Source organism: Oncorhynchus tshawytscha, linkage group LG10 (assembly GCF_018296145.1).
Source record: "Oncorhynchus tshawytscha isolate Ot180627B linkage group LG10, Otsh_v2.0, whole genome shotgun sequence".
NCBI classification, from domain to species: Eukaryota; Metazoa; Chordata; class Actinopteri; order Salmoniformes; family Salmonidae; genus Oncorhynchus; species Oncorhynchus tshawytscha.
Window position 1 is genome coordinate 18,202,416 of NC_056438.1, and position 26,431 is coordinate 18,228,846.

Sequence of the window (26,431 nt, forward strand, 5' to 3'; positions counted from 1 at the left end):
GCCGGCACACCAGGAGCAATGTTGAGGTTTAAAAAAATAATTAAACCGGGTGCCTCACTCTTGTCTCGATACGCCTATCAGAATCAAATGGAGAAGCGCCTGAGCCAATGTACGCGCTGTGCGGGCCAGCCCCTGAATCTGAATGCATCCGCTAGGGCGCATTATAAATAGGCTAAGTCCTGGCCGGCAACCCTTGGTCGTGCAGAAACGCTCAGGGTTGCAACAGAAACACCCGCCGCCTTTTTTCTTTGCATATTTATAAACGCATCGTATCCCATTTCTATTCTTACCAAGGTTCGAGTTATTTTTGAGGCCAGTTGCATGCATTGTTCGTCTCCAAAAATGGTTTGCGAGACAAAAATTGTTGCGGATGAACACGATGCCATACAAGGGACAAAAAAAGATTCTATTATCCTTTCCTCCTCGCAAATGTGGACTTCTTCCACACCGGCACCGAATCCTCTCGAGGAAAATGATGTGAGGAAAGATACGGTTTTGATCCGCGAGTTTGAGCGCACGGACCATGTGGAAGTGCGCCGCATCTTTTATGAGGGGATAATGGAGAGAATACCCAACACCGCGTTCAGAGGCATATTACAGCAAAGTCAAACCCAATTCGTATATGCTCTTCTGACACGTAAGTGACACGATTCACCCTATACTAACGATTTACTGCAGTGAAATTCGTTTGAAGTTGCCATTACTCATTGAAAAACGCTTTTCATTTTACCCATGTATATTATGTATTTGAAAATGATTATTGTAAAATACATTCTTAATGAATAACCCAACCATACTAACACATGAAAACCAATCATTGCAAAATGTTTTTTATTTTTTTATTGTGAGTTGAAATGCAGTTGAAGGAAAGCTTATAATCTGTTGGGAGCATCAATGTGTGTGTTAATGGATAACTCGATGCCCTCTTTTCCTCGATTCCGGCATGTCGCTCACTTGCCTTACAGCACCGCATCAAACCGCACACAAAGGCATGGCTAAAACGCATGGTGCATGTAGTATGTAGTCGGTGCCCTGTTGGATGTGCGTGTAGGGCGCTACGATGCAGGTTGGGTTGGACGCATGAATGAATGAATAGAACTTGAGGATTGGCCCACAGTGTGCGCGTGCGTGCACCAATCGCACCCCCCCCCCCACCAGTTCCCATCATACACACATTTTACTGTACGTGCACACAACGCGCAGCACCACCATCCGTGCGCGCATGCTGGCATTGTTTATAATTCGAGTGCAGATGTTAATTTCAAAATGTTCATCACGTACGTATGTACACCTCATTCCTTTATCTGTACCGTGGTAAGTACCATACAGATTAAACAGTAAAAACCAACAAAACATACTATACTCCACTGTCGAAATGTTGTATGAAAATTGGTGTGGGTTATCATGTGGATATGACGCTATTATTTGGAACCATGCCGCTACAAAGTAAGGGCACACTGTTGACAGTAAGCACGCCATATCGTGGCGCAATGGAGTAAAATAGTGTTGCATCATGCCAGGCTAGACGAAAACATAATAACATGCAATGGTGCTGCACAGCCTGTCTGTGTGGTGGGTTCCACTCTGGCGCCACCGTGCAGCCCAATCAGAGAAATAGGCTACTCCAAAAAGCACCGACTGCAGTAAATGGACCAGAGTCTGAGATTATTTTAAAAGGCTATTGGATGTGTAGGATATCTAAGCTATGTGTATACACTTAAATTTGCACCCAGTAAAATAAATACATGTTCAACATAGGATGTCATGTGATGTTTTTCAATGACTTACTCCTTATTACGCGTGTGATATTAGGGACTGATCTTATTTTGAAGCAGCAACATATACTTCTTTTTGGAATGTCACTGTTTGGTTATGTGTGTGACTTCCGCCAAAATCCAACATTTGATTCTTTTTTCTGACAGGTATCGTTTATTTTTCTTCCTTATCTCCATAGTGATGTGCTTTGTTGTGACCAAATCCCTCGCGCTGACCTGCTGCGCGCCGTTCCTTCTCATGGGCGCGCGCTACTTCTACAGCCACAAAGTCATCCACAGCTATCTGGCCTGCGCGCTCCACACTGACATGGCAGACATCGAGGAGTATTACATGAAACATACAGGTACGAGGGGATAGGGGGCAATTGGACACAACACACAAACTAAATCCTGAATATAATGTGAAAATGAAATAGGCCCAATCTGTTGTGTTTGTCAGTATATAAATGTTCATCCGCAGACCCATGGGCCCTGGCCAAAAGTAGTGCACTATGTAGGGAATAGGGTGCCATTTGGGACACAGTTATGCGTTGAAAGACCAAGGCAGTCTGCCTGCTTATTAAGTATGCAGGGCGACTCGCTCCACTGTGTTACTGCGGGAGGGTTCAGGGCAAGCCACACTACTGGGCCTATTGATTGCGAGGAGGAAACTGCTGATAGACTTTCTGCAGCAGTCGGCCAAGCCTCATTGGAGTCATTTCCTCAACTACATCAGTCCCTAATTAGGACAATCCATAAATCTCCTATGATGCAAAACACTTCGATTCTAAGAAGTGAGCTATGACACACTTCCTCCTTGTTCCGTTCCAAAACTTTAGGCTATAATCAAATCGCTTTCTCTCTCTGTCTCGCTGTCTCTGTCTCTCTCACATGCTGACACATACACACACACACACCGCACCCACACACTTTTATCTGCCTCTAACCCTACATCTTGGGGTCAATTGCCAGTTATTTGTGAATCTCCTAAAAGGCAGGTTTTTGATAAGCCTTTGATTTCCCCCCTCTTGCTGACATTGTCTGCTAGCCTCCGTTATCCAGTACACACACACACACACACACACACACACACACACACACACACACACACACACACACACACACACACACACACACACACACACACACACACTTATCTCCTCTTCAGTAGGTGTATACAGTGCCTTCAGAAAGTATTCAGACCCCTTGACTTTGACATATTTTGTTATGTTACAGCCTTATTCTAAAATTGATTTTTTTTAAATCCTCAGCAATCTACACACAATACCCCATAATGACAAAGCGAAAACAGGTTTTTAGAAATAAAAAAACAGAAATACCTTATTTACAGAAGTATTCAGACCCTTTGCTATGCAAATTGAGGGCAGGTGCATCCTGTTTCCATTACCTGTGGTAAATTCAATTGATTGGAGATGATTTGGAAAGACACACACCTGTCTATATAAGGTCCCATGGTTGACAGTGCATGTCAGAGCAAAAACCATGCCATGAAGTTGAAGGAATTGTCCGTAGGGCTCAGAGACAGGATTGTGTCGAGGCACAGATCTGGGGAAGGGTACCAAAACATTTCTGCAGCATTGAAGGTCACCAAGAACACAGTGGCCTTCCTGCATTCTTAAATAGAAGAAGTTTGGAACCACCAAGACTCTTCCTGGAGGAAACCTGGCACAATCCCTACAGTGAAGCATGGTGGTGGCAGCATCATGCTGTGGGGATGTTTTTCAGCGTCAGGATCGAGGAAAAGATGAACTGAGCAAAGTACAAAGAGATCCTTGATGAAAACCTGCTCCAGAGCGCTCAGGACCTCAGAATGGGGGGGAAGGTTCACCTTCCAACAGGACAACGACCCTAAACACACAGCCAAGACAACGCAGGAGTGGCTTCGGGACAAGTCTCTGAATGTTCTTGAGTGGGCCAGCCAGAGCCCAGACTTGAACCCAATCGATACTTATGTAAATGTGATATTTCAGTTTTTCATTGTTAATACATTTGTAAACATTTCTAAAAAACAGTTTTTGCTTTGTCATTAAGGGGTATTGTGTGTAGATTGATGAGGATGAAAAAATATATATACATTTTTAAAATAAGGCCGTTACCAAAGAATGTGGAAAAAGTCAAGGGTTCTGAATATTTCCCGAAGGCACTGTATATGTGTTAGGGCTGGGAATTGCCAGGGTCCTCCTGATACGATATTATCGCAGTACTTCGGTGCCGATACGATATGTATTGTAATTGTCAGGATTCTCATGATTCTATATGTATTGGGATTCGATACTGAGATTTTATACCGATTCAATGATCCAAACACATTGCTCACCATTTGTCTGCTGCAGAAGGACAAAGACAGAGCCATGAGAAAACCAGTTTTGATCAGTCATTTGGCTGCCTGTTTAAAAAGAAGATGGAGAACAAGGTATGAAGGAAGAATACTGTCGGTACAGCCAACTATCACAGAAATAATATCCCGATATGTACCTGTATCGATACCCCGCCCCCCCATTACTATAATGTGTGTTAAGCATTTACTCGTCCCACTGTCACAAAAAGCCATCTGTTATCTCAGCCCTCTGCTCAGCGTGTGTGTGCATGGGACATACCGGGAACAATAGGGGCATGGGGGTGGGTGTTTAACTAGGGATTCTTAACATCAAAGAGCAGGACATTAATTCTACCAGCTTGAGTTTTCCCTGACATCCCTGTGGTACTGTCAACCAATCAATAAAGGCTGTGTCATTAATCAACCAATCACTAAAGGCTGTGTCATTAATTAATCAACCAATCGATAAAGGCTGTTTCATTAATCAACAAATCAATCCCATCCACTTTCACTGCCCTGTACAAATACACTACTGTTCTGTAGTCTATACCAGGTAGGGTCTGGCTGTATCCAGATTTTCATACCTTCATAATGTTCCTGTACCATAGCAGGGTATATGGTATTAATGTCAGTGCAAACAGGGGCCGCTTTTTCTTTCCCAACAGAAATGTTTGTTGGGTTCCCAACCAATGTTCCCTCACATTTTTGGGGGCACTGAGAAAATTGTAGGTATTTTGAGTGGAAACTTGAACATTGTGAGAACTTCCGGCGTGCGTTTACGGTGAACACTGAGGCTGTACCCTTATGGTTTTAGACAGTAGTCAATAGACTATTGTGGCTATCTGATCATAATGTAGGCCAACCAACTAAACCAATGGAGCAAATCACCGAACATTTCCCCATGGAAATAGCTTTAGATTTCTATCATATAGCCTACAGTATCCTATATGTGGTGTTCAATGCAGGCCTACATTGCATGAGACATATAATAATAATAATTACCATACAGAGAATTAGACATTGTAGACTACCCCTCTGTCTATTAGCTTATCTGAATATTCAAGCCTGTCTCAAAATACAAAATACAACACTGCCCCTTTAATTAAGACAGGATATTTTTTACCTGACTGTCTTTTTAAAGACAGCTTGAAATGTAGCCTCCACGTTTTGTGATCTGCACACACACGCAGGATTCCCATAGTGGACGCTAGCTAAATGCTAACATGAGCAAGCGAACATAAATTTATTATTATATTTTACCTTTATTTAACTTGACAAGTCAGTTAAGAACAAATTCTTATTTTCAATGACGGCCTAGGAACAGCGGGTTAACTGCCTGTTCAGGGGCAGAACAACAGATTTTGTACCTTGTCAGCTCGGGGATATGAACTTGCAACCTTTCGGTTACTAGTCCAATGCTCTAACCACTAGGCTACCCTGCCGCCCAGGCGGTGACAGATATTGCAGTGACAGATATTGCAGTGACAGATATTGCAGTGACAGATATTCCAGCTCATAAAGTTATACAACTATCTCAAAAGGCTACTCACAGTTTGCTGCATGCACAAAACATATATTAGACAGCAAGGCTCTTGTTCCAGGAGAGGATTGGCTATGCCGTAACCAAGAGGCTTGATCTTGCCATCTAGCCACTTAGCTAGCAAGTTAGCAAACCAGATACATATCTGGAGTGCTGAGCTAGAGATCATTTATTTGTCACATCTTAGATAGTTAACTTCGAGCTAGTTATAAAGAGTGGCGTAGCACGTACCCCCGCAGCCCCCGTTGTTATACAAGACATGGCGAGGGGCGTGATTCGGCACAAGGAAAACCAAGCTCCTTTACCACGTTCCTCACTTGAACATTATGAAGCTTGGGCCCAATTCCTAATGGCACCCTATTCCCTATACAGTGCATTACTTTGGAGTGCATTACTTTGGACCACCCTGGGGCGGGAGGGTAGCCTAGTGGTTAGAGTGTTGGACTAGTAACCGGAAGGTTGCAAGTTCAAATCCCCGAGCTGACAAGGTACAAATCTGTCGTTCTGCCCCTGAACAGGCATTTAACCCACTGTTCCTAGGCCATCATTGAAAATAAGAATTTGTTCTTAACTGACTTGCCTAGTTAAATAGAGGTAAAATAAATAAAAAATAAAAAAAATACTTTGGCTCATTGTGCTCTGGTCAAAAGTAGTACACTATATAGGGAATAGGGTGCCATTTGGGACTCACTCAACCTTGCTCTCTACAGTGAAGGTATCTAGTCTGCTCCACACAGTACATAGGTAGATGGGCCAAGGTGACTCAACAGTTACAGCCACCTGATTCCTGGGCCCCAGGGCAGTGATAGGAGTGGCCAGATGGGTTGTTGTCCTCATATCTCAGTCTGGGTCAGAGCCTGTCCCATACTGGGTCCTGCCTAGACAGAGCAGTCTACTTCCACATCCCAAATGACACACTAGTCCCTATATAGTGCACTACTTTTGACCAGAGCCCAATGGGCTACTATGTAGGGAATAGAGTGCCATTTGGGACGCTGTCTACTTGTCTGTTAGCCCCTATTCACTTCCCTGCTAATGACAGTGATCTCATTCTGTTCTGGGGAGTTGGGTGCAGACACTTCACTACTGTCACTCACAGTACCTGCTGCTTATTATCACTCTGCTGAGAGAGATACAGAGACAGAGACAGAAGCAGTCAGAGAGACGGAGGCAGTCGGACAGACGGAGGCAGAGTGTGAGAGACGGAGGTAGAGTGTGAGAGACGGAGGCAGAGTGTGAGTCAGACAGAGAGAGAGTGTGAATCAGACAGAGAGGCAGAGTATGTCAGGCAGAGTGTGTCAGACAGAGAGGCAGAGTGTGTCAGACAGAGAGGCAGAGTGTGTCAGACAGAGAGAGAGAGAGAGAAGGCAAGGTAGAAAATGGAAGCATTTGATCGGGATATGGGGGAAGGTTTGCTCTACGTAGGGGTCTCCCTTGGGAACTCTCTCTAGCTCGTCAGCTGAGGTAGCTCGCTATACACACAGTAGATAAACGTTCCTTCCAGCCTTCCGATCCCTCTCTTTATTTTTGAGGATGTAACAGTAGCTGTGGAGAACTGGGTTAGGCATCACCTGGAGAGACAGAGTAAGAAAGACAGAGAGAGTGAGAATGAGAGAGAGAGAGAGAGGGCGAGAGAGAGATTAATTCCAGCTCTAGTACATTCTTGATTGTCCATTCGAGAGGGGTATCAATTTAACTAGATGTCACTGAGTTTAATCTCTACTCACTTCATAGCAAATTTCAGTAAGTGTCTTATTCATTGTACAATGACACAGCCCAAAAATATGTGGCTGCAAAAGCGCTACTCAAAAAAATGTTTTTAATCGATACTGGTAAAGAACAATGGACCCACAAGAGGCAAAATGAGATGTTAAAAACATTATTGTTTCTAAACACTTTACTCCCAGGTGACCTATAATATGATCCGATCTTGGGTAACCAATCATGTGGTCTGATCTTTATGAGTGAGTGGGTGAGACACAGAAAAAGCACATCTTCCTCTGCCTTACAACATCTTAGACGTTAACACAGGGTTTTGGTTAGTGATTTAAAGAAGAGGGGGGAAGGGATTTTTACGAAACCTCCAACCCTTTGACACACACACACACACACACACACACACACACACACACACACACACACACACACACACACACACACACACACACACACACACACACACACACACACACACACACACACACACACAGTGTGAGTGATGAGCCACCCAGGGCAGTAAAACTAATGTGAAAAGACCAGTGCTGCAGCCTCCTTAGTGATTAATGCTCCTACACCGTCTCAGGCGCTAATGGAGCTGTAATGGAGACAGAGGGCAGGGTGTGTGTGTGTGTAACATACCAGGGGTAGTGTGTGTAGTGAATGACAGGGCACAGGTTAGTGTGTATGACAGATATGCTGGAGCTTGTAGGTCTTCTTAACTAATCATGTTTAAATAATGATTTGCCATATGTTGTGTGTTTGTGAGTGAGAAGTGTGCATATGAGTGTGCATGTGAGTGTATGTGCATAGATGTGCGTGTGTAAGCATGTGTTTGTGCTCCTGTTCTCACCTGTTAGGGTCACATGGGGACAAAACAATGATGTGTATTGTATAGCTGTCCGGGAGACAGGGAGGGGGGGGGGTCCCCATCCTATACCCAGAGATACCCTACTAAACTCATTCCCTGGTCTACTGCGGGACAAACCAACACCTTGACCGTTAGACCAAGAGGAAATTTGCTTTTACCTCATCACGTGACCATGAGCAACTATGACCGACCCATTTCTGCTACACATGCGTGCGCGCACACACACACACACACGCACACAGGCACGCTTAACCCTAACAAAGGGATGATCTGTATCAAGTATGAACACACACTAAAGCAGACACAAGCTGTTAATGAGCTTTTGTTTAATCTTACACACACACACACACACACACACACACACACACACACACACACACACACACACACACACACACACACACACACACACACACACACACACACACACACACACACACACACACAGCAAGGGTGTGCGCTGTCTAGACTAAATGCTTATCAACTGAATTACCCTTATAGGTTTCATCTGAATGGTTAGACAATAATCTTGTTAAGCACAATAAAAAGGGTTAGGGAGGGGGGGGGTGGGTCATATCATAACATCACACCATATTCTCCTACTAATGCACGCCCACGGCAGGAAGCATATCATTCTCCTATACCAGTTAGAATTTAAAAATCTGTCACATTAAAAGTTAAAAATCTTTCCAAATGAAATAGTGTTTAAAGCTCTTGTAATAGCTCTCTCCTCCTTACTGCCCTGGTAGAGTCCTCTCCACTTCCTTCAACCATGGGCTAGGATACCCCCACACCCTACTGTCTACTCCCATCCCCATCGACCAGGATCCTATGATCCCCCTCTCTAGTCAAGCTAGCTCTTAGTTCTCTATGTCTGACTCTTAACCAGCAGATCCCTTCTTCTCAGAGCCAATGTTTCTCAGAGGAGGAGGAGAATAAGGAGGTGGGAGGAGGAGAATAGGGAGGGGAGGAGGAGGAGAATAAGGAGGGGGGAGAAGGAGGAGAATAGGGAGGGTAAAGAAGGAGGGGAGAAGGAGGAGAATAGGGAGGGGAGAGAAGAGAAGGAGGAGAATAAGGAGGGGGAGAAGGAGGAGAATAGGGAGGGAAGGTAGGAGAATAGGGAGGGGGAGAAGGAGGAGAATAGGGAGGGGGAGAAGGAGGAGAATAGGGAGGGGAGGAGGAGAATAAGGAGGGGGAGAAGGAGGAGAATAGGGAGGGTAAAGAAGGAGGAGGGGAGAAGGAGGAGAATAGGGAGGGGAGAGAAGAGAAGGAGGAGAATAAGGAGGGGGAAGGAGGAGAATAGGAGGGGGAAAGGAGGAGAATAGGGAGGGAAGGAGGAGAATAGGGAGGGGGAGAAGGAGGAGAATAGGGAGAGGGAGAAGGAGGAGAATAGGGAGGGGGAGAAGGAGGAGAATAGGGAGGGGGAGAAGGAGAAGAATAGGAAGGGGGGAGAAGGAGGAGAATAAGGAGGGGAGAGAGAGGAGAATAAGGTGGGGCGAAGGAGGAGAATAGGGAGGGAGTAGAATAAGGAGGGGAGGAGGAGGAGATTAAGGAGGGGAGAGAAGGAGGAGAATTGAGAGGGGGAGGAGGAGGAGGAGAATAGAGAGGGGGAGGAGGAGGAGGAGAATAGGGAGGGGAGTAGGAGGAGGAGGAGAATAGGGAGGGGAGGAGTATAGGGAGGGGAGAAGGAGGAGAATAGGGAGGGGGAGCAGAATAGGGAGAAAGAGGAGAATAGGGAGGAGGGAGGAGAATAGGGAGAAAGAGGAGAATAGGGAGGAGGGAGGGGAGGAAGAGGAGAATAGGGAGAAGGACGAGAATAGGGAGGAGGGAGAAGGAGGAGAATGGGGGAGGGAGAGGGAGGAGAATGGGGGGGGAGAGGGAGGAGAATGGGGGGGAGGGAGAGGGAGGACAATAGGGAGGAGGGAGAGGGAGGAGAGGAGGAGAGGGAGGAGAATAGGAAGGGGAGGAGGAGGAGAATAGGGACGAGGAGGAGGAGGAGAATAGGGAGGAAGGAGAAGGAGGAGAATAAGGAGGGGAGGAGGAGGAGAATAGGGAGGAGGGAGTAGGAGGAGAATAGGGAGGGGAGGAGGAGAATAAGGAGGGGAGGAGGAGAAGAATAGGGAGGAGGAGGAGAATAGTGAGGGGAGGAGAATAGGGAGGGGAGGAGGAGGACCCCTGCCAGCTAGAATGCTAGACTCCACCACCTGTCTCACACAGGTGAGCCGATGGGTACTCTCTCTTCTCCTCCAACCCCCCTCTCTGTCTTCTCTCCTTCTTTCTCTGATCCTATCCTATCAAATCAAATTGTATTCATCACATGCTTTGTAAACAACATGTGTAGACTAACAGTGATATGCTTACGGGCCCTTCCCAACAATGCAGAGAGAGGAAGAAAGAGAACATAGAAAAATAGTAACATGAGGAATAAATACACAATGTGTAACGAAAATGTGTCTATATGCACAGGAGACCAGTTCCGAGTCAATGTGCAGAGGTACAAGGTAGTTGAGGTAGATATGTACATATAGGTAGGGATAAAGTGACTAAACAACAGGATAGATAATAAACAGTAGCAGCAACGTTCTGTATGTGACGAGTCAAAAGAGTTTGTGCAAAAAGGGTCAACGCAAATAGTTAAAAGGTTAACCAATAGCTGACCTGACAAATTATTTTGCCATCTTATGGCTCGGGGGTAGAAGCTGTTCAGGGTCCTGTTGGTTCCAAAACTTCCTTGCATCAGTACCGCTTGCTGTGCGATAGCAGAGAGAACAGTCTATGACTTGGGTGGCTGGAGTCTTTGACCAATTTTAGGCCCTACATCTGACGCTTCCTGGTTTGGAGTTCCTGGATGGCAAGGATGGGCTGTACGCACTATCCTCTGTAGCGCCTTGCGGTCAGATGCCAAGCAGTTGCCATACCAAGCGGTGATGCAGCCAGTCAAGATGCTCTCAATGGTGCAGCTGTAAATCTTTTTGAGGATCTGAGGGGCCCATGCCAAATCTTTTTGAGGATCTGAGGGGCCCATGCCAAATCTTTTTGAGGATCTGAGGGGCCCATGGCAAATCTTTTCAGCCTCCTGAGGGGGAAGAGGCGTTGTTGAGTCTTCTTCCTGACTGTGTTGGTGGGTGTGGACCACGATAGTTTCTTAGTGATGTGGACACTGAGGAACTCAACCCGCTCCACTACAGCCCCGTCAATGTGGAGGGGGGCATGCTCGGGCCCTTCCTTTCCTGTGGTCCACGATCAGCTCTTCTGTCTTGCTGACGTTGGGGGTTGATGTCCTGATACCACACTACCAGGTCACAGACATCCTCCTTATAGGCTGTCTCATCGTCGTGTCGCCAGCAAACTTAAGGATGGTGTTGGAGTCGTGCGCGGCCACACAGTCGTGGGTGAACAGGGAGTAGAGGAGGGGACTAAGCACGCACCCCCGAGGGGCCCCCGTGTTGTAGGTCAGTGTGGCAGATGCCTACCCTCGCCACCTGGAGGTGGTGCCTCAGGAAGTCCAGGATCCAGTTGCAGGGGAGTTCAGTCCCAGAGTCCTGAGCTTATTGATGAGCTTGGAGGGCACTAGGGTGTTGAACGCTGAGCTGTAGTCAATGAACAGCATTCTCACATAGGTGTTCCTCTTGTCCAGGTGGGAAAGGGCAGTGTGGAGAGCAGTGTGGAGAGCAGTGTGGAGTGCAATAGAGATTGCGTCATCTGTGGATCTGTTGGGGCGCTATGCGAATTGGAGTGGGTTGATTGTGTTGATGTGAGCCATGACCAGCCTTTCAAAGCATTTCATGGCTACAGCTGTGCGTGCTAGGTAGGAGGGGCCGGATGCACTCCAGGATCTTCAAGCACAACAAACTGTATTCGTAACATATCGTACAAGCTGGATGACGTAGTACACATTTTAATGGCTTCGTACACAAAAAACGGGGACCACTTTTGGCTCATGAGCACCACTTTCAAAACTACTGGCTGAAATTATACAATGGTTTGAGAGTGCATCTTTAATAGAATCATCTTGAATCTGTATAATCTATTAATATCTAATATTCTATTCACATTTGAACTATTATTAATCTATTAACTTAATAAAATGTTTGATCTGTAGTTACAGCAACACTAAAGTGGCGTGTATCTCACACATCACACACGGCCTGGGCTGGCGTGCCTGGTTGTCCCGTCCTATCTGTTGGCACACTCTCTGTTCTGACAGATGGTGGGGAGGGCTTCAGCTTCCTCCTACCTCTTCCTTCCTACCTGTCCCTTCCTATCTCCCGCCTTTCTCTTAGTATCTCCCCTCCTAATTCCCCCCTCCCTCTTAGTACCCCCCTCCTCTCCGGCCCCTCCTACCTCCCACTTCTTCTGAGTACCCCATCTAAATAATAATAATAATTAGAATTGGTTGTCCCATCCTGTCCTGAATAGGGTTGCACAATACCGAGAATAAGGGAATAAGCAGCAATCCTCCAAACAGGATTTCTCGAAACCAGGAAAGTTCACGGAATTATGTAACCCTGACTGTTGGCACAGGCTCTGCTCTGACAGATGGTGGGGTGGCTTCATCTTCAGAGGTGTGCCCACCCCCGCCCTCCTACCTCTCCCCTCCCACCTCTACCTTTCCCCTGCTACCGCCCTTCTCCTACCTACCCCCTCATACCTCTCCCTCCTCCTGCCACCTTCCCCTACTGCCCCCTTCCTCATAGTATCTCCCCTCCTACCACCCCTTCCTCTTAGTATCCCCCTCCTACCGCCCCTTCCTCTTAGTATCCACCTCCGCCCCTTCCTCTTAGGATCCCCCTCCTACCGCCCCCTTCCTCTTAGTATCCCCCTCCTACCGCCCCTTCCTCTTAGTATCCCCCTCCTACCGCCCCCTTCCTCTTAGTATCCCCCCTCCTACCGCCCCTTCCTCTTAGTATCCCCCTCCTACCGCCCCCTTCCTCTTAGTATCCCCCTCCTACCTCCCCTTCCTCTTAGTATCTCCCCTCCTACCACCCCTTCCTCTTAGTATCCCCCCCTCCTACCGCCCCCTTCCTCTTAGTATCCCCCCTCCTACCACCCCTTCCTCTTAGTATCTCCCTTCCTACCGCCCCTTCCTCTTAGTATCCCCCTCCTACCGCCCCTTCCTCTTAGTATCCCCCTCCGCCCCTTCCTCTTAGGATCCCCCTCCTACCGCCCCCTTCCTCTTAGTATCCCCCTCCTACCGCCCCTTCCTCTTAGTATCCCCCTCCTACCGCCCCTTCCTCTTAGTATCCCCCTCCTACCGCCCCTTCCTCTTAGTATCCCCCTACTACCGCCCCCTTCCTCTTAGTACCACCCCTTCCTCATAGTATCCCCCTCCTACCACCCCTTCCTCATAGTATCCCCCTCCTACCCCCTTCCTCTTAGTATCCCCCTCCTCCACCCCTTCCTCATAGTATCCCTCTCCTACCACCCCTTCCTCTTAGTATCCCCCCTCCTACCGCCCCTTCCTCTTAGTATCCCCCTCCTACCGCCCCTTCCTCTTAGTATCCCCCTCCTACCGCCCCCTTCCTCTTAGTATCCCCCTCCGCCCCTTCCTCTTAGGATCCCCCTCCTACCGCCCCTTCCTCTTAGGATCCCCCTCCTACCGCCCCTTCCTCTTAGTATCCCCCCCTCCGCCCCTTCCTCTTAGGATCCCCCTCCTACCGCCCCCTTCCTCTTAGGATCCCCCTCCTACCGCCCCCTTCCTCTTAGTATCTCCCCTCCTACCTCCCCTTCCTCTTAGTATCCCCCTCCTACCTCCCCTTCCTCTTAGTATCTCCCCCCTCCTACCTCCCCTTCCTCTTAGTATCCCCCTCCTACCTCCCCTTCCTCTTAGTATCTCCCCTCCTACCACCCCCTTCCTCTTAGTATCCCCCTCCTACCTCCCCTTCCTCTTAGTATCTCCCCCCCTCCTACCGCCCCTTCCTCTTTGTATCCCCCTCCTACTGCCCCTTCCTCTTAGTATCCCCCCCCTCCGCCCCTTCCTCTTAGTATCCCCCCCTCCTACTGCCCCTTCCTCTTAGTATCCCCCTCCTACCGCCCCCCTCTTTGTATCCCCCTCCTATTGCCCCTTCCTCTTAGTATCCCCCTCCTACTGCCCCTTCCTCTTAGTATCCCCCTCCTACCTCCTCTTCCTCTTAGTATCTCCCCTCTACCGCCCCTTCCTCTTTGTATCCCCCTTCCTACTGCCCCTTCCTCTTAGTATCCCCCCCCTCCTACTGCCCCTCCCTCTTAGTATCCCCTCCTACTGCCCCTTCCTCTTAGTATCCCCCTCCTACCGCCCCTTCCTCTTAGTATCCCCCCCCCCCTCCTACCACCCCTTCCTCTTAGTATCCCCCCCTCACCACCTACCACCCCTTCCTCTTAGTATCTCCCTCCCCCTCCTACTGCCCCTTCCTCTTAGTATCCCCCCTCCTACTGCCCCTCCCTCTTAGTATCCCCCTCCTACCGCCCCTTCCTCTTAGTATCCCCCTCCTACCGCCCCTTCCTCTTAGTATCTCCCCTCCTACCACCCCTTCCTCTTAGTATCCCCCTCCTACCTCCCCTTCCTCTTAGTATCTCCCCTCCTACCGCCCCTTCCTCTTTGTATCCCCCTCCTACTGCCCCTTCCTCTTAGTATCCCCCTCCGCCCCTTCCTCTTAGTATCCCCCCCCTACCTCCCCCTTCCTCTTAGTATCCCCCTACTACCGCCCCCTTCCTCTTAGTATCCCCTCCTACCGCCCCTTCCTCTTAGTATCCCCCTCCTCCTACTCGCCCCTTCCTCTTAGTATCCCCCTCCTACCGCCCCTTCCTCTTAGTATCCCCCTCCTACCGCCCCTTCCTCTTAGTATCCCCCTCCTACCGCCCCTTCCTCTTAGTATCCCCCTCCTACCGCCCCCTTCCTCTTAGTATCCCCCTCCTACCGCCCCTTCCTCTTAGTATCCCCCTCCGCCCCTTCCTCTTAGTACCACCCCTTCCTCATAGTATCCCCCCCCTCCTACCACCCCTTCCTCATAGTATCCCCCCTCCTACCGCCCCTTCCTCTTAGTATCCCCCTCCTCCACCCCTTCCTCATAGTATCCCCCTCCTACCACCCCTTCCTCTTAGTATCCCCCTCCTACCGCCCCTTCCTCTTAGTATCCCCCTCCTACCGCCCCTTCCTCTTAGTATCCCCCTCCTACCGCCCCCTTCCTCTTAGTATCCCCCTCCGCCCCTTCCTCTTAGGATCCCTGCTCCTACCGCCCCTTCCTCTTAGGATCCCCCTCCTACCGCCCCTTCCTCTTAGTATCCCCCTCCGCCCCTTCCTCTTAGGATCCCCCCTCCTACCGCCCCTCTTAGTATCCCCCTCCTCTTCCTCTTAGGATCCCCCTCCTACCGCCCCCTTCCTCTTAGTATCCCCCTCCTACCTCCCCTTCCTCTTAGTATCCCCCTCCTACCTCCCCTTCCTCTTAGTATCTCCCCTCCTACCTCCCCTTCCTCTTAGTATCCCCCCTCCTACCTCCCCTTCCTCTTAGTATCTCCCCTCCTACCACCCCTTCCTCTTAGTATCCCCCTCCCTACCTCCCCTTCCTCTTAGTATCTCCCCTCCTACCGCCCCTTCCTCTTTGTATCCCCCTCCTACTGCCCCTTCCTCTTAGTATCCCCCTCCGCCCCTTCCTCTTAGTATCCCCCTCCTACTGCCCCTTCCTCTTAGTATCCCCCCTCCTACCGCCCCTTCCTCTTTGTATCCCCCTCCTATTGCCCCTTCCTCTTAGTATCCCCCTCCTACTGCCCCTTCCTCTTAGTATCCCCCTCCTACCTCCTCTTCCTCTTAGTATCTCCCCTCCTACCGCCCCTTCCTCTTTGTATCCCCCTTCCTACTGCCCCTTCCTCTTAGTATCCCCCTCCTACTGCCCCTCCCTCTTAGTATCCCCCTCCTACTGCCCCTTCCTCTTAGTATCCCCCCCTCCTATCCCCTCCCGCCCCTTCCTCTTAGTATCCCCCTCCTACCACCCCTTCCTCTTAGTATCCCCCTACCTACCACCCCTTCCTCTTAGTATCTCCCCTCCCCCTCCTACTGCCCCTTCCTCTTAGTATCCCCCTCCTACTGCCCCTCCTCTTAGTATTCCCCTCCTACCGCCCCTTCCTCTTAGTATCCCCCCTCCTACCGCCCCTTCCTCTTAGTATCTCCCCTCCTACCACCCCCTTCCTCTTAGTATCCCCTCCTACCCCTTCCTCTTAGTATCTCCCCTCCTACCGCCCCTTCCTCTTTGTATCCCCCTCCTACTGCCCCTTCCTCTTAGTATCCCCCTCCGCCCCTTCCTCTTAGTATCCCCCCCCCTCCTACTGCCCCTTCCTCTTAGTATCCCCCTCCTACCGCCCCTTCCTCTTTGTATCCCCCTCCTATTGCCCCTTCCTCTTAGTATCCCCCTCCTACTGCCCCTTCCTCTTAGTATCCCCTCCTACCTCCTCTTCCTCTTAGTATCTCCCCTCCTACCGCCCCTTCCTCTTTGTATCCCCCTTCCTACTGCCCCTTCCTCTTAGTATCCCCCTCCTACTGCCCCTCCCTCTTAGTATCCCCCTCCTACTGCCCCTTCCTCTTAGTATCCCCCTCCCCGCCCCTTCCTCTTAGTATCCCCCTCCTACCACCCCTTCCTCTTAGTATCCCCCCTCCTACCACCCCTTCCTCTTAGTATCTCCCCTCCCCCTCCTACTGCCCCTTCCTCTTAGTATCCCCCTCCTACTGCCCCTCCCTCTTAGTATCCCCCTCCTACCGCCCCTTCCTCTTAGTATCCCCCTCCTACCGCCCCTTCCTCTTAGTATCCCCCCTCCTACCACCCCTTCCTCTTAGTATCTCCCCTCCTACCACCCCCTTCCTCTTAGTATCCCCCTCCTACCTCCCCTTCCTCTTAGTATTTCCCCTCCTACCGCCCCTTCCTCTTTGTATCCCCCCTCCTACTGCCCCTTCCTCTTAGTATCCCCCTCCGCCCCTTCCTCTTAGTATCCCCCTCCTACTGCCCCTTCCTCTTAGTATCCCCCTCCTACCGCCCCTTCCTCTTTGTATCCCCCTCCTATTGCCCCTTCCTCTTAGTATCCCCCCTCCTACTGCCCCTTCCTCTTAGTATCCCCCTCCTACCTCCTCTTCCTCTTAGTATCTCCCCTCCTACCGCCCCTTCCTCTTTGTATCCCCCTTCCTACTGCCCCTTCCTCTTAGTATCCCCCCTCCTACTGCCCCTCCCTCTTAGTATCCCCCTCCTACTGCCCCTTCCTCTTAGTATCCCCCTCCTACCGCCCCTTCCTCTTAGTATCCCCCTCCTACCACCCCTTCCTCTTAGTATCCCCCTCCTACCACCCCTTCCTCTTAGTATCTCCCCTCCCCCCCCTACTGCCCCTTCCTCTTAGTATCCCCCTCCTACTGCCCCTCCTCTTAGTATCCCCCTCCTACCGCCCCTTCCTCTTAGTATCCCCCTCCTACCGCCCCTTCCTCTTAGTATCCCCCTCCTACCACCCCTTCCTCTTAGTATCCCCCTCCTACCGCCCACTTCCTCTTAGTATCCCCCTCCTACCACCCCTTCCTCTTAGTATCCCCCTCCTACCACCCCCTTCCTCTTAGTATCCCCCTCCTACCTCCCCTTCCTCTTAGTATCTCCCCTCCTACCACCCCTTCCTCTTTGTATCCCCCTCCTACCGCCCACTTCCTCTTAGTATCCCCCTCCTACCACCCCTTCCTCTTAGTATCCCCCTCCTACCGTCCCCTTCCTCTTAGTATCCCCCTCCTACCTCCCCTTCCTCTTAGTATCTACTACCACCCCTTCCTATCTCCCCCACCCCCTTCCTCTTAGTATCCCCCTCCTACCTCCCCTTCCTCTTAGTATCTCCCCTCCTACCACCCCTTCCTCTTTGTATCCCCCTCCTACCACCCCTTCCTCTTAGTATCTCCCCTCCCCCTCCTACTGCCCCTTCCTCTTAGTATCCCCCTCCTACCGTATCCCCCCTTCCTCTTAGTATCCCCCTCCTACCGCCCCTTCCTCTTAGTATCCCCCTCCTACCACCCCTTCCTCTTAGTATCCCCCTCCTACTGCCCCCTTCCTCTTAGGATCCCCCTCCTACCGCCCCTTCCTCTTAGTATCCCCCTCCTACCGCCCACTTCCTCTTAGTATCCCCTCCTACCACCCATTCCTCTTAGTATCCCCCCCCCTCCTACCGTCCCCTTCCTCTTAGTATCCCCCTCCTACCGCCCCCTCCTCTTAGTATCCCCCCTCCTTCCGCCCCTTCCTCTTTGTATCCCCCTCCTACCACCCCTTCCTCATAGTATCCCCCTCCTACCACCCCTTCCTCTTAGTATACCCCCTCCTACCGCCCCTTCCTCTTAGTATCCCCCTCCTACCACCCCTTCCTCTTAGTACCACCCCTTCCTCTTAGTATCCCCCTCCTACCACCCCTTCCTCATAGTATCCCCCTCCTACCACCCCTTCCTCATAGTATCCCCCTCCTACAACCCCTTCCTCTTAGTATCTCCCCTCCTACCACCCCCTTCCTCTTAGTATCCCCCCTCCTACCGCCCCCTTCCGCTTAGGATCCCCCTCCTACCGCCCCCTTCCTCTTAGGATCCCCCTCCTACCGCCCCCTTCCTCTTAGTATCTCCCCTCCTACCTCCCCTTCCTCTTAGTATCCCCCTCCTACCACCCCTTCCTCTTAGTATCCCCCTCCTACCACCCCTTCCTCTTAGTATCCCCCTCCTACCACCCCTTCCTCTTAGTATCCCCCCCCTACCTCCCCTTCCTCTTAGTATCCCCCTCCTACCTCCTTCCTCTTAGTATCTCCCCTCCTACCTCCCCCTTCCTCTTAGTATCTCCCCTCCTACCTCCCCCTTCCTCTTAGTATCCCCCTCCGCCCCTTCCTCTTAGTATCCCCCTCCTACCGCCCCCTTCCTCTTAGTATCCCCCTCCGTATCCCCCTTCCTCTTAGGATCCCCCTCCTACCGCCCCCTTCCTCTTAGGATCCCCCTCCTACCGCCCCCTTCCTCTTAGGATCCCCCTCCTACCGCCCCCTTCCTCTTAGTATCTCCCCTCCTACCTCCCCTTCCTCTTAGTATCCCCCCTCCTACCACCCCTTCCTCTTAGTATCCCCCTCCTACCACCCCTTCCTCTTAGTATCCCCCTCCTACCACCCCTTCCTCTTAGTATCCCCCTCCTACCTCCCCTTCCACTTAGTATCTCCCTCCTACCTCCCCCTTCCTCTTAGTATCTCCCCTCCTACCTACCCCCCTTCCTCTTAGTATCCCCCTCCGCCCCTTCCTCTTAGGAACCCCCTCCTACCTCCTTCCTCTTAGTATCTCCCCTCCTACCTCCCCCTTCCTCTTAGTATCTCCCCCCCTCCTACCTCCCCCTTCCTCTTAGTATCCCCCTCCTACCACCCCTTCCTCTTAGTACCCCCCTTCCTACCTTCCCCTCCTTTCCCCCTCCTACCTCCTCCTCTCCCTCCCTTCCTCCCCTTCCTCTAACATCCCCCTACCTCCCCCTTCCTCCCAGTACCTAACATTTTTTATTTTATTTTATTTCACCTTTATTTAACCAGGTAGGCAAGTTGAGAACAAGTTCTCATTTACAATTGCGACCTGGCCAAGATAAAGCAAAGCAGTTTGACAGATACAACGACACAGAGTTACACATGGAGTAAAACACACATACAGTCAATAATACAGTATAAACAAGTCTATATACAATGTGAGCAAATGAGGTGAGAAGGGAGGTAAAGGCAAAAAAGGCCATGGTGGCAAAGTAAATACAATATAGCAACATCTCTACTCTCATCTCTGTCTTCTGAGATAAAGGACTAATTAGCGACAACTGAAGACCGGGATTGGGGTCAATTCCACTTCATTTCCAGTCAATTCAGAAAGTGAAACAAAAAACAAAAGAGAATTGGAATTTCAGTATACTTCCTGAATTGACTGGAACTGAAATGGAATTGACCCCAACCCTAAAAACGCTGACACATTACACCGTAATTTGAATGAACCTGACCCTTCCAATGTGGAGCAGCTATTCCGAAGCTAGCTAACATTGTCCCGCATTGTGACTAGAGACAGGGAGAGTCAACACTGGAGAGCCACCAAGTTGGACCAAGTCCTAGAATCCAAAAAGTCATTGTCTGACTCACTCTGAACTCTGCACACACAAAGATGATGACCAAGGTCAAAGGTCAAATGGGAAAATTTCCCAGCCAACTATTCACTGCTTGCAGATCTAAATGCCTTCTAATACCCTCCCCAGCTGTGGGCAGCTACCCTCTCCGTGATGCTACATGTCATGCCGTGTCTGGACAGGCACACTTGTTACCGTGGCGACCAGCTGTAATACATCTGACAGTTGTTTTATTCAATCATTAATCCACTGAATCCCACAGGGGCCTTAAATCCCTCATAACATTGTCCAATCCGTGTATTAGCATAAATTCATCACTTGCTCTGTGGTGTGTGTGTGTGTGTGTGTGTGTGTGTGTGTGTGTGTGTGTGTGTGTGTGTGTGTGTGTGTGTGTGTGTGTGTGTGTGTGTGTGTGTGTGTGTGTGTGTGTGTGTGTGTGTGTGTTGTATCTAATATAAATAGGCTATCACACATTTTGGAGGGGTTTGCAAATCAGATAAACTAAGGATGAGAATATAGTAAGCCAGTCATCCACACTACACACACAACCTCAACCACAGAAAACCTGACCAGCATTCTCTGTACATCTCCAAAATCATGGTACTGTATTGATCCCTAGATACTGTAGATACTGTATAGCTACGACACAGTACAGTACTGTACTACTTTCACATTACCAGACAGACAGACAGACAGACAGACAGACAGACAGACAGACAGACAGACAGACAGACAGACAGACAGACAGACAGACAGACAGACAGACAGACAGACAGACAGACATAGTACTGTACTGTACTACTCTCACACAACAGAGACAGGCAGACAGAGGCAGTCAGACAGGGCATTTTTGTCCGCCCAATGACACAAATCATACCTGACATGCTGACAAACATGATTCTCTGCCCAGGTAAAAACACAGCAGGCCTGGACTTGCTAAACAATACGTTATGTTAACAATACAAAGTTATGGAGCATCATAAATGTAAATGCAGTATACAACTAGTCTTATATTATGACCAGGGCCTGGAGCTGTTTCTTATCAGGTTACATGGTCTGGAAGAACTCCTTGCCCAAACTATGAAGTTTTCACCAACATTTTATAGTGAAGATGAAGATTTCTGTTGACGCGCCTCTCTGTGTTTGAGTGTCTGTACTTATCTGTGTGTGTAAGTCTGAATCTTCCTGAGTGTCTAATCGCTCAAACACTAAGTGACAGCTCAGTCTACGATTGTACTTTTTAATTATGAGCAAATAATGCTATTAAGCAGTTAGCACCAATCACTGTCTGTTTTCCCTTTCATTCTCTCTCTTCCACTCTATTTACCTCTCAACCTCCCCCCTCTCTCTGTCTACCTCCCTCTCTCTCTGTCTACCTCCCTCTCTCTCTGTCTACCTCCATCTCTAACTCCCTTCCTCCCTCCCTCTCTACCTTCCTCTCTCTCTACCTCCCTCTGTCTGTCTACCTCCCTCACTCTCTAACACCCTCCCTTCCCCTCTCTCTCTCTCTCTCTCTCTCTCTCTCTCTATCTCTATCTCTCTACCTCTACCTCTACCTCTACCTCTACCTCTCTCTCTCTCTCTCTCTCTCTCTCTACCTCTCTCTCTCTCTCTACCTCCCTCACTCTCTCTTGAGAGAATGAAATGAGGACATTGTGCAATATTTAGTTTCTAACTAATGTCTAAGTCATTAAAGGAAATTAAGTTAATGTATATATAATTTGATATACAGAAGAATATACATTACTGTCTTATGATTTATATTATCTTGTTTGATATTGTAAGTTTAATTGTTTAACTCTCTGTCTGTCTGTCTCTGTCTGTCTGTCTACCTCCCTCCCTCTCTCTCTCTTTCTCTCTCTACCTCCCTCATTCACTAACTCCCTCCCTCTCTCTCTCTTTCTCTCTCTACCTCTCTCTCTCTCTCTCTCTCTCTCTCTCTCTCTCTCTCTCTCTACCTCCCACATTCTCTACCTCCCTCCCTCTCTTTCCTCCCTTTCCTCCCTCCCTCCCTCCCTCCCTCCCTCCCTCCCTCCCTCCCTCCCTCCCTCCCTCCCTCCCTCCCTGTCTGTCTGTCTGTCTGTCTGTCTGTCTGTCTGTCTGTCTGTCTGTCTGTCTGTCTGTCTGTCTGTCTCTGTCTGTCTGTCTGTCTACCTCCCTCTAACTCCCTCCCTCTCTCTCTCTTTCTCGCTCTACCTCCCTCACTCTTTAACTCCCTCCCTCTCTCTCTTTCTCTCTCTACCTCCCTCACTCTCTAACTCCCTCCCTCTCTCTCTCTTTCGCTCTCTACCTCCCTCACTCTCTAACTCCCTCCCTCTCTCTCTCTACCTACCTCCCTCTCTCTTTCTCTCTCTACCTCCCTCTCTCTCTCTACCTACCTCCCGCTCTCTCTCTACCTACCTCCCTCTCTCTTTCTCTCTCTACCTCCCTCTCTCTCTCTCTTTCTCTCTCTACCTCCCTCTCTCTCTCTTTCTCTCTCTACCTCCCTCTCTCTCTTTCTCTCTCTCTCTACCTCCCCCTCTCTCTCTTTCTCTCTCTCTCTACCTCCCTCTCTTTCTTTCTCTCTCTCTCTACCTCCCTCTCTCTCTCTTTACCTCCCTCTCTCTCTTTCTCTCTCTCTCTACCTCCCTCTCTCTCTCTACCTCCCCCTCTCTCTCTTTCTCCCTCTCTCTACCTCCCTCTCTCTCTAACTCCCTCCCTCTCTCTACCTCCCTCTCTCTCTAACTCCCTCCCTCTCTCTATCTTTCTCTCTCTTTCTCTCTCTCTCTTTCTCTCTCTCTCTACCTCTCTCTCTCTACCTCTCTCTCTCTCTCTCTTTCTCTCTCTCTCTACCTCCCTCTCTCTCTCTTTCTCTCTCTACCTCCCTCTCTCTCTACCTCCCTCACTCTCTAACTCTCTCTCTCTCTCTTTCTCTCTCTGATACACTTCATTCAGTCCATTTAAATAAATGTTTTTGCTAATGGAAACGCCAGCCACCACTATGTGACCAGTGTCTCGTGTGTAGCATCCCTCCTCCTTTTAGTAGATCCATCCAGTTAGTGGATTTGGAGGATTTTGAACATACTTTCTTTGGCACGTCTTACCAACAGAACACACTCTTATGTAGTTCCCTATCGTGTGTGCCAGGGCCACACTCCGTTCAACTCCACTTTCCTTCACACATCTGCAGCTGTGTGTTTCTTCCTGGCACGGGTACTGCTGATAGTCGCTACTTCGAAGAAGGATTCTACTTTCTATGACTGTGATATGTGGTCGCTTTTCCCAACTTGCGCTGTCTGAATGCGCTGTCTGAATGCGCTTTCTGAACGTGCTGTCTGTAAGTAGCTTTGGATAAGAGTGTCTGCTAAATGAGGAAAATGTAAATGAATAATATCCTGATAATATCCTCAAAGCAGCTATCCTATCAGGGTTTCCCAAACTCAGCCCCCCCCACACACAGCTGATTCAAATAACCAACTCATCATCAATATTTGATTATTTGAATCAGCTGTGTAGTGCTAAGGCAAAAACCAAAACATGCACCCATGGAGGGGCCCCAGGACCGAGATTCCACAAGCGGTTCTACATGGAACCCTAAAGGGTTATGCATGGAACCAAAATGTTTTTTTTTTGTAGGGGACAGCCAAAGAACCCTTTTTTCAAAGAGTGAACCAATCCTCATGTTCACCATTTTAACTGAATCACGCGGTTATGTTAATTGACAGAAGCCATTGTATAGCAGCCTCTAATTGCACTGTAATCTGAACAATTAACACCAGTCTGTAATTAGTATGACATCCCGATACACATGAGCAGCAGGGCCGGGTTAAAGCCACAATGTGCCATTTCAACAGCCCTGGCTGACACCTTGTAGATATAATCCATGGAAATGACCATTGATTAAACAGAATGAAATATTGCAGATGGTGGCTTTAATGATAGGTTGTTCTGACCATGGTTGGAGGGGATGGGAGTCCACTGTCTGGTTGATCTTCTTCTTCTTCGAGGTTTTATGACGTACCACATCTAATGCTGTATTGCTGCCACCAACTGGACAGGGGTGAATAAAATATTTTAAAATGTCACTTCCATTACGGATAAGGGAAAAAAGAAATTCATCCACTCATGCTAATAAAAAAAACATAACAAAAATCGTCCCACTCCCTCTGTCATTCAAAAAAGGATCCACTCAGCCAGAGGCTCTGAGGGGTGTATAAATACATGCTGGTGTTAGCTGGCCTTAAATGAGCTCTTGGGGTTAAGAAAAATAGTGTGCTTCAACATCTTCATTGCTTGCTGCTTGGGGTTTTAAGATGGGTTACTGTATAATCACTTTGTGACATCTGCTGATGTAAAAAGGGATTCATAAATACCTTTGATTTGTATGGGGCTTTAGGGCAAATAGGGTTGGGGGCTTTAGGGCAAATAGGGTTGGGGGCTTTAGGGCAAATAGGGTTGGGGGCTTTAGGGCAAATAGGGTTGGGGGCTTTTAGGGGGGGCTTTAGGGCAAATAGGGTTGGGGGCTTTAGGGCAAATAGTGCAAATAGGGGCTTTAGGGCAAATAGGGTTGGGGGCTTTAGGGCAAATAGGGTTGGGGGCTTTAGGGCAAATAGGGTTGGGGGCTTTAGGGCAAATAGGGCTTTTAGGGTTGGGGGCTTTAGGGTAAATAGTGTAGGGGCTTTAGGGCAAATAGGGTTGGGGGCTTTAGGGCAAATAGGGTTGGGGCTTTAGGGTAAATAGTGTAGGGGCTTTAGGGCAAATAGTGTAGGGGCTTTAGGGCAAATAGTGTAGGTCACACTGAGCCAACCAGGTGTCAGATAAAGACAGCCATTGAAAGTCCTACTGTAGGCTGACACTTCATTCCCTTCACATCAGCTCAGATGGTATTTGGTGGGGTTACATGTAAAGTATACACTGTCAGATTTGTGTTGTTGTTTGGTGTGTGTCTGTGTGTGTGTGTGTCTCTAACTTGGCTCTCTGGTCCTCCAGGCTCATGTTTCTGGGTGGCAGTGCTGGAAGGTCAGGTGGTCGGCATCGTGGCGGCGCAGGGCCGGGAGGACGACAACACGGTGGAACTACGCCGCATGTCGGTGGACTCGCGCTTCCGCGGCAAGGGCATTGCCAAGTTACTGGGGCGTCGTGTGCTAGAGTTCGCCATGCATAACAACTACGCCGCCGTCGTCCTGGGAACCACCGCCGTCAAGATGGCCGCCCACAAGCTGTATGAGTCGCTGGGCTTCCGGCGGACCGGCGGTAGCGAGGATTACATGCTGCCCGGAATGAGCCGCTCGCCGCAAGAGAGGCTCTTCTTCCAGATCCGTTACCAACGCTACCGTCTGCAGCTCCGTGAGGAGTGAGGGATGGGAGAGAGGGAGAGAGGGATGGAGAGATGGAGAGAGAAAGGGGGAGAGAGCAACAACACCACCTCCTCGAGGCAGTGCCCCTCGCCCAACGAGCCTCGACCAAGTCCTTCTCCTCTGACAACTTTATTTATTTTATATTATTAGAGTTACTTCTTCTTACTACTACTGTTTCTATTCATTCATCTTAAGTCACTAACTTTTTATTGGTTTTAGTTTATTTTTATTTATTTTTTACATTTTGAATTTAGTGCCCCCCCCTCCCCCGAATACATTTATTTACTTTTTTTTACCCTGTCCTGTTGTAAAAATTAAAAAAATCCCCAACATATATCACCATCCCATGCCTTTTCAAATGACATCATCAACTGAGTGTTCCCTTTGCTTTTGATACCATGTGATTGTTCCTTACCGTATTCATTACCTCTACCAGCCCCTCCAACATCTACCCCCTCCTGCTCAATACGTGGCATTTCTATCTCAAACGCACCCTGTCTCTCATTAGCCCACTTAAGCCCTCTCCATTGTCACAACAACGTGTGTACCCAAAAAGACCTAGACAAAAAGACTAAGTAGGTTGGCATTTGTCCAGCCACTTCAGCACAGCCCATATACCAGCAGCCCTGTGGAGAGACAAGAGGAACAAATCAAATCTAATGTTATTGGTTGCTTACGCATATTTGATGGATGTTAACACAGGTGCAGAGAAATGCTTGTGTTTCTAGTTGCAACAGTGCAGTAATATCTAACAATACAAAACAATACACACAAATCC

General features: G+C 49.2%; 1 protein-coding gene across 1 annotated transcript; it reads left to right on the forward strand.

Moving 5' to 3' along the window:
- Nucleotides 1–26,431, forward strand: LOC112259900 (N-acetylaspartate synthetase). The gene is made up of 3 exons (XM_024434589.2): nucleotides 1–637; nucleotides 1,955–2,119; nucleotides 25,286–26,431. Exons 1-3 carry the CDS (start codon nucleotides 322–324, stop codon nucleotides 25,651–25,653), a joined length of 849 nt encoding a protein of 282 aa, XP_024290357.1. The 5' UTR covers nucleotides 1–321; the 3' UTR covers nucleotides 25,654–26,431.

What these genes read in the sequence shown, in the direction of transcription:
- LOC112259900 (XM_024434589.2), top strand. Translation starts at nt 322, where the DNA reads ATGCATTGTTCGTCTCCAAAAATGGTTTGCGAGACAAAAATTGTTGCG. An exon ending in CGTATATGCTCTTCTGACAC is followed by an intron (nt 638 to 1,954) that starts GTAAGTGACACG and finishes TTATCTCCATAG; the next exon opens with TGATGTGCTTTGTTGTGACC. An exon ending in GTATTACATGAAACATACAG is followed by an intron (nt 2,120 to 25,285) that starts GTACGAGGGGAT and finishes CTGGTCCTCCAG; the next exon opens with GCTCATGTTTCTGGGTGGCA.